The sequence below is a fragment of the Hetaerina americana genome, unplaced genomic scaffold, assembly GCF_022747635.1.
Source record: "Hetaerina americana unplaced genomic scaffold, ioHetAmer1.1.p SCAF_8, whole genome shotgun sequence".
In the NCBI taxonomy this organism is placed as follows: Eukaryota; Metazoa; Arthropoda; class Insecta; order Odonata; family Calopterygidae; genus Hetaerina; species Hetaerina americana.
The window spans coordinates 7,596,944-7,605,020 of record NW_027287427.1 but is presented as its reverse complement, the minus strand read 5'-3'; the positions used below and the strand labels follow the sequence as shown (position 1 = coordinate 7,605,020).

General features: G+C 33.0%; 1 protein-coding gene across 1 annotated transcript; it reads right to left on the bottom strand.

Annotated features, from left to right (window-relative positions):
• Positions 1-551: 551 nt before the first annotated feature.
• Positions 552-7,389, bottom strand: LOC139697663 (uncharacterized). Its single transcript, XM_071596471.1, has 5 exons — positions 7,204-7,389; positions 6,330-6,479; positions 6,111-6,192; positions 1,855-2,039; positions 552-1,138 (listed from the first exon to the last, which is right to left on the bottom strand). Exons 1-5 carry the CDS (start codon positions 7,204-7,206, stop codon positions 1,049-1,051), a joined length of 510 nt encoding a protein of 169 aa, XP_071452572.1. The 5' UTR covers positions 7,207-7,389; the 3' UTR covers positions 552-1,048.
• Positions 7,390-8,077: the final 688 nt, after the last annotated feature.

The window sequence follows — 8,077 nt, the reverse complement described above, 5'->3', positions numbered from 1 at the left end:
TTACTCTTTTAAGTTTTCACAATTGTTTGGTGTAGTGATAATCAGGCTGTCATGCATGCTTTGAGTAAAGGCAGAAGTCTGCTATTTGAATAACCTACTGTAAAAACATTATTCTTTGAGATAATAAAGGATTTGTCACACAATGTGACCTGGTAATACATTCCCTATGTTAAAAACCAAGTCTTCTAGGATGACACCTGACGAAGCTAGTCAATCAGAAAAGTAGGAGAAGGGAAGAGTAGGCCAGATCTCTCTAAATACAAAGTGTTCGTAGTCCTAAAGAAAGATTTTGTGTAATGCAAAGAGTTTTAATGTAAAACAGTACTAAGTGACCTAAGTGCTAAGTCTCTAGAAACACCATTGGATTGAGTTTTAGTAATCAGAGTCCAGCTAATACCTAACTCCATATGATACACTTCGGGCAACAATGATAAATAAATTATTTTAGTAAATACACTATTTTTGGGTAAGTAATTTTATAAATGAACCATCAAATATCTTACCATGAAAAATAAAATCCCATATTATGGAAATAAAACTTTAATGGTTGACTAGATTGTTGAGTGGATAAATGATACAAATTAAAGGCTGATAATCATCCATCCATAAATGGAAAATTGACATTTCTTGTATAAAAAGCTAATGAATCACAAAATTGATATGAACACATGAGGAGTTAACAAAGCTTTTTTAAGTCATAACATCTTGAAAAAAGTGAGGAACATTGCATTTCAAAATATTGACATTAATAGCAGATAAATTCCATAACTCCCCAAATCAAGGCTATGGTATAATGGAAGATTTCCTTGTGCACTCTCCAGTTTCAGAGCTTCACACAACCACAGTACAATGCCACAACACCTAATGACACATTTAAGAGCTTATGCTTCGAACCCTCCATAAGTGCTAAGTTCAAAGTTGAACTTCTCAGCATCTTTGAATTTCACTCATCACAAGTAATACTGAAAATTTTGAGGTCGATGAAGTTACAAAAATCGAGAATAAATAATTAGCAAGGACAAATCAACTTCAACGGATGAGAAATCACTCAATAAAGGTGAGTCTTCTGCATTATGCGTATAAATTCTTCTTGGCTAACTTCACCATCACCATCCTTGTCAGCCTCATCAATCATTTCCTGAGAAGAAAAGAACAGAAGAATCATTTGAATTGAATAATCAGAGAAAAAGACTCAACTCTAAGCGAATAATAGTTTCCCCACAATATCCTCCCTAAATGCCTTACGATACACATTTAACACATAAACTGAATGTTCACTCTGCATGACTAGATGGAATTCTAAGTTTAATATTAGCCTTTATTTTATTAGCCCAACAAACAATATTAGCTTTTATTTTAGCAGATACAGTAGTGAAATTGCAAAGGAGAGGTCACTAAGATATAGCTTGGTAGGGGCTGGAAAAGGAAAAATTGGAAAAATAAAAGGAAAATCCGGCAGTTTGCATCAGTTCAAAATGAAGGACAAGCCACAAATAGATATGAAAAAGAATATGACAGCAAGTTAGGTAATATAATCCAAAATGAAAGCCCATATGTCAGGATCACAAATTATGGTTAGGGGTAAACTAGTTGGGGAAAAGAGCAAGAATCTAAATTGAAATGAAAAGTAGTAAATTCTTAGTTAGATAGGGTACAGCCAGAGATAGAAAACATCAGGACATGACATGACAAGTTCTAGGTCACATCTGCCATTCTTCTATTTCCATAAACAGGCGCTTGGGATTTCTAACTCTACCTTTAATTAAAATAGTCAGACAGTGAACTTACCATAATTTCTAAGAATATTTCAGTGTCCTTCAAACTTGTCTACATGAAGTTAATAAAAAGACAAACCTGTAGCTCTTCATCATTGATATTTTCTCCTAGTTCTTTAGCAACACGCTTCAAATTCTTCAGCGAAATTTTGCCAGTTTCGTCATCATCAAAAAGACGAAATGCTTTCATAATTTCTTCTTTGGTGTCTTTTTCTGCCATTTTCTTGCTCATCAACTGAAGGAATTGATCATAGGTTAACTCACCTGAAATTTTACAAAGAAGATTTAGAGAAACTGTTTCATGAACAGGCTTAGCAACCTCAAGGCTTTATTGCATGAATGCAAAATTAAGTAATTTTAATTGATTATATGAAGTTTCAGGCCGTTCAAAGAATCTGGAATTTATTTTTCCTTGAGTAAACCATTACGATTTTCATGTTTTTCCATGGTAAACACAATTTCGATAAATTTTTTAGCACAATGGCCAAGGAAAATGCAAATTTTCTTGAGAGAAAGGGAATGAGAGAGGGAGAAGATGGCAATGAAATTACATGCCTAACTTTAAGAGTTTTTGAACAAAGATAAAGAAAACAATCCCAAATGTAATTAACACTGATTATTGCAGCAAGTGAAAGAAAATTGTAAAAAACTGTGTACGTGCAAGTTCAGTTTGGAACTGTACATTAAAACACTGAAGTGAATGCAAAATTGATATTGGTTTTTATGTCTCTTCTGGTTTTCAAAAGTCTAGCCATTTGCTGATTTGTGATCTATTAAAAAAATACGTACACCTTCATTTTTCTCCTACCTGCACCTCTTCCTTTGCCACATCCACTCTCTGACTACCCTTTGTATGCACAGCAGAGGGATGCATAACTTCCTATTAATATTATGCTGATGAAAAGTTTAATTTCCACAATCTCTACTCTTAAGGCCATTGCAGCTCAACGACACAATTAAACATTCAAACTACTACACTAAACATTGATGGATATAAGATAAAGAACATAGAATAATTTAAAAAAATAATTTGCCATTACTGCATTTAATAACTAGGAGAAAAACAACTCTGCATTATAAACTTTTAATATAACATCAACATTATAACTGTGCTCAATGTAAAGCATGCAAATTGCTTGGATTTATCTTCCAATACTGTAAAAACTTTAATCATATGGAGCCATTTAAAGTTCTGTTCATCTCATTAGTTAGGTCACTCTGTGAAAAATGCTCTACTGTTTGGTCACCTTACTACAAACTCCAAATCCATACAATCAAACGTACTCAAAGAAAATTAGTGTACATTTCAATTCAACTTACACAAAGATCTCTATAGTTATCATGAAATTATATCTCTACTAAATCTTCCCTCCTTGCATAAATGTAGGAAAATTAATAACATAACTTTTCTTTGTAAATTGTTACATAACAAAATTGATTCCTTGAAACCCCTAAGTGCAGTATTTTAGACAAAATATAAATATTAAATAATATTCCAAATTAAAAAATGTTAACATTATTGGAAAGAAAATCTTTGTTACAGGTCAGATGATGGTACAAAATGATAAATGTTAGTAATACTCATTAAATAGACCTTGAGGCATTGGTTAAGAAAATTTACCCAATGGGCATTAGGAGCAACTTAATGACATGCACAGATATCCACACAGCCATAATTAGCATTCTAAAATTCTTCCGGTATTTTTAATAAAATTTTTCTAAGGGATCATGGTGAGATAGAAAATAAGTCAATATAATCACAGCTGTCGGCATCTCTCAAAATATGGCTTATAGGCAAGGAGTAAGTGTAATTTTGTGCATGATATCTAATTTCAATGAGTGCTTCATACCTTGTGTTATGTGAACGTACTCGGAAAAATAATGCACTTAGGGGTTCCGAGGAATCAATCCTGTTATGCAGTAATTTACAAAGAAAAGTTATGCTACTAATTTTTATATGTTTATGCAAGGAGGGAAGATTTAGTAGAGACAAAATTTCATGATAACTATAAAGTTCTTGGTAAAAGTTCAATTTGAAGGCAATTTTGCACACGAATTTTCTTTTAACACATTCGATTGTATGAATATGGAGTTTATAGTGAGGTGACCAGACACAGTACTGCAGTACTCACAGAGTGACCTACCTAATGAGATGAACAGAAATTTAAATGGCTCTTCATGTTGAAAGCTTTTACAGTATCGGAAGACATATCCAAGCGATTGGTATGCTTTAGATTGAACATAGATATAATGTCGATGGAATGTTAACTGTGAGTCAAATATAACCCAGGAGTCTTCTATATTTGTAAATCAGACCAGAGGATAATTGCTTAGTCTATATTCAAAATGCTGTGGACTCCTTTTCCGAATGAATGTTACAGAATAGCATTTTTTTAAATTGAAAGTTAGATAGTTATGCTCACACCAGTTTTTAAGCTTATAAAGGCAGTTTTGCAGAGATAGGTGATCATCAATTGATTGAGCTGTAGAAAATGTTTAAGTCATCGGCATACAAAAGAAAAGGAATTAGGTCTAATGCAATTATAATATCATTTATAAATAAGTTAAATAATAGTGGACTCAGATGGGATCCTTGGGGAACACCTGATGATGGATAGAAACATTTACTTTTAGATGCATTAATTTTTGCTACAACTTCTCTGTTGTAACAAAAATAAATAATAATTTGAATCACACTTGTACCTAAGATCTCGGCCATTTTGAGGTTATGACTGTTTACAAGATGCCTAGAGCTTTCAAGAATGCCAATTGCAACCTCCAGTGGAACTGCGATATGGCAAAAAATTCAAATTGAAATTTGTCCAGATTTAAGTGCTGCACCCTGTATATGACATCTGTTAGTAAGTTTTTGTCCATGTCTTCTATTAGATACATTTGAAAAACAAAAATATTAGTGAGTGCTGATCTTCCTTTAGTGAAACCATGCTGCTCAGGGATAATGATACTATTAAAGGTAGGAGTCAGCTCATCTACAACCAATGATTCTAAGATTTTGCTATTATTGAGAGCTTGGCAATCGTATGATAATTAGTTATGTAATTTCTGTTGCCCTGTTTATGTATTGGTACTATAAATGTGGATTTAAGTGCGCTAGGAAAAATTCTAGTAGTGAGGGCTTTATTAAACAGTATATACAAAGGAAAAAGTAATGCCACATACTCAGAAGTAGAGCTAAGAGTTCGTCAGGACCATAACCCTTTTGGAGGTCAAGTTGGCATAGTTTAGTTTTCATGTCTTCTACTGAGATGGTTATAGAGGAGATAGATATAGAGGTGCAAGTATGAAAATTGTACAGAGCACTATCATGTTTTATATACACAGATGAGAAATACTAGGCAAAAAGGTTCGTTATGTCATCATATAGACAAGCAGAAAGATCATTAAAAACATTACATTGGGTGGTCTGTCTTCTTCATACTGCTGACAAGATTCCAAAAATGTTTTGCATTATGTTGGATAGTTGACTTGAGTTGTGCTATGTACCTATTGTAACAATTCCTCATCAATTCAGAACATTTTGACCTTAACTGTGAAAATTTAGCATAATTCATGCATTGCAAATCAAGATTCTTCTTAAATTTTAAATTATATTTTAATTCTCAATAATGACTACATACCTTTACGGCCTTTGTACGTGTATGTAAATGTTTTTTTATAACTGTGCAACTAATCTATGTTTTTGCCTTTCTTTTCGCAAAAGGGTTATTCCCATCAATAAACATCTAAATAATAAATCGTTAATGCTTAAAATTTTAACAATCATTTATTCATTAGCATACTAATAATGAGGCATGATGTTCAGTTCGCAATAATATCCATTACTCAATGAAATGCATATGAACCCAACACAAATCTTGTGGGTAGGTAGCCATGGATAACAAATAACACAAACAGTGGCATATATGCAGGACTTATCTCATAACTCAATCTACAATTTTACACTCCCTTTTACTTATCTCCATTTCTACGCAGAGCAGGTCTGGTTCTCCTATTGTCGTTAAATTCAGTAAAATAAGAAACGGTAAATTTTACCTCCATTGATAATATCAACATATGTAAACAACTCCTATTAAATTCTTTTAAAGTTGCATACTAGCTTATCTCTTAAAATTAGTGTAGTCTTTTTTAATGAAATGTAACCCAATTGACAGTTTTTACTCTTCCTGAAGCACAAGACAACAGTTTATCGACGTATTTCTCGCCGAGTCATCACACTCTGCTTCACCTTACACCAAAAAGAATTTCTTTGACCTCAAGTATGAACATGGCGATAAAGAGCATACAATTTAAAAATTTAAGACATTAAAAAATCACCTGCGCCTTCTTTGTCGACTTCAGATATCATTTTCTTAATCTCTTCTTTCTTTGGCTCAAAACCAAGAGCTCGCATTGCTACCTGTAGTAAAATAGGGAGATAATTGAATTTCAGGAAACCTAGTGTGATTAATTAATACTAATTTATCCGTAGTTACTAACTAATACTAATATCAGACCAATATTTAATTAAATTATCAAAAATCAATCACAAATTACCTTCAATAATTTTACTTCTAACTTCCCACTGCCATCTGTGTCAAAGAGATCAAATGCTGCCTTTATATCGGATTTTTGTTCTTCTGTTAGCTCAAATTTGGATGTTCCCGACTTCCGTCGAACGCCCGTATTGGATTTTGTGTAGGAGCACTAAAATTATTGACAATCGCATCAGAGCTCTAGTATTTCAGTATATGCCTCTATAAAAAAAACTTCGAAAAGCTTTTGCAATCAGAAAATGTCTCCTATGGAAATTAACATTCGTATGGTGACACAGTGAATGAGGATAATATATTTGGCGTAAGCTTATACCAGTCGCAATGAACAATACATGCATATCAACAAGAATAACAATATAGGCGAAGATCCAGTGAAAATGTGTACTTAAAAACAAACCATGACTGGCACGTATTATGAATTCTATTCCCCTAACTTACTCTCGCCTAAAACTATAACACGGTGGAGTAAATAGTTCCAAAGCTAAGTCGCCTAACCACATCGAAATAACTTTGACATGCTGAATTAATATCTTTTAAAAAAGTTACGGGCAGTGGTCTTCTGAGATTCATAAGGCAGGACTAAGACAAGTCAAACTATGCAATTCATGTGCGGCGAACATGCAAACTTGGAAAAATCAAAACTAAACTCGTGATCTGTGTATGAAGGTTTCGATGCCGATTAAAACACTATGATTAGGTTTTAAAATTGCATGCCCCTAAACCATGTTGTCAACACGTCCAGATTAAAATATTGAAGTGGATTAATTACACACACATGCAAAATCAATAAATTGAAATCATTAACGTGAAACCATCCAAGTTATCTGTAAAATGTTTTGTTTCTTTCAAAAAAAATTATCTATAAGGACGCTCACCATGTTATGGAATATATAGTCCTAATGGTCCCAGTCGTCCGATAAATTGCGCTCTACCTTCACTGATACATACACTCGTGATAACTGCCAATACGTTAAGAGGAATTGACGCTTGCAAATGACATGGGATATCTCTAAGGAAACGATTATTTACTAGAAGTAACAATGTTTGTAAACAAACCTGCCTCAAACGAATGCGCATTCGCACAGGTGCGCAATTGTTTTGTCATATTTTACGATCGTTGCTCGTGTTCCATTGGTCGTCATTTCGAGAACGTTTTCTATTCAGGCGCAAATACTGCGAACCAAATTCAGACACAAAATGCCGACAATTTTAATTGCACAGTAGTGATATATTATAGTTAGCATAACTTTACTAATAATTAATTTGTATCACTGAGCAAAAACCTTTAAAAATAGGCAATACATTCTTCAAGATGCTGTATTGCAGATTTTAATATTAGGTTTAATTCTTCACCAACGTGCACGAAGTGAATGCTAAATAAGTATGCAATGAAGTTTAATATTTTATTTAAAAATGCTTTATATTTTTAAAACTTAATATTTAATGTAGGTAGATAAGAATCAATCCGGAAATTGCCTTGTTAAATTTCACAAATCAACGTGAAAGTTTATGTAAATCATTATCACGTCTGAAACATGCCGTATTTTTTAACGCACTTCTAAATGTGCCATTGTTTTCTTAATTTTAATTAAATTTACGCAAATAAACTTTTACATATCGTTTAGGGACCGATGGATCAATAATTATGATAATACTTCTAAATGTATGGGGTTCATACGACGTGTTCACAGAATGAAAAATGTTTACTTTTACATCCCCTACCACATCTTAAGTTGCGCACTTATCGTG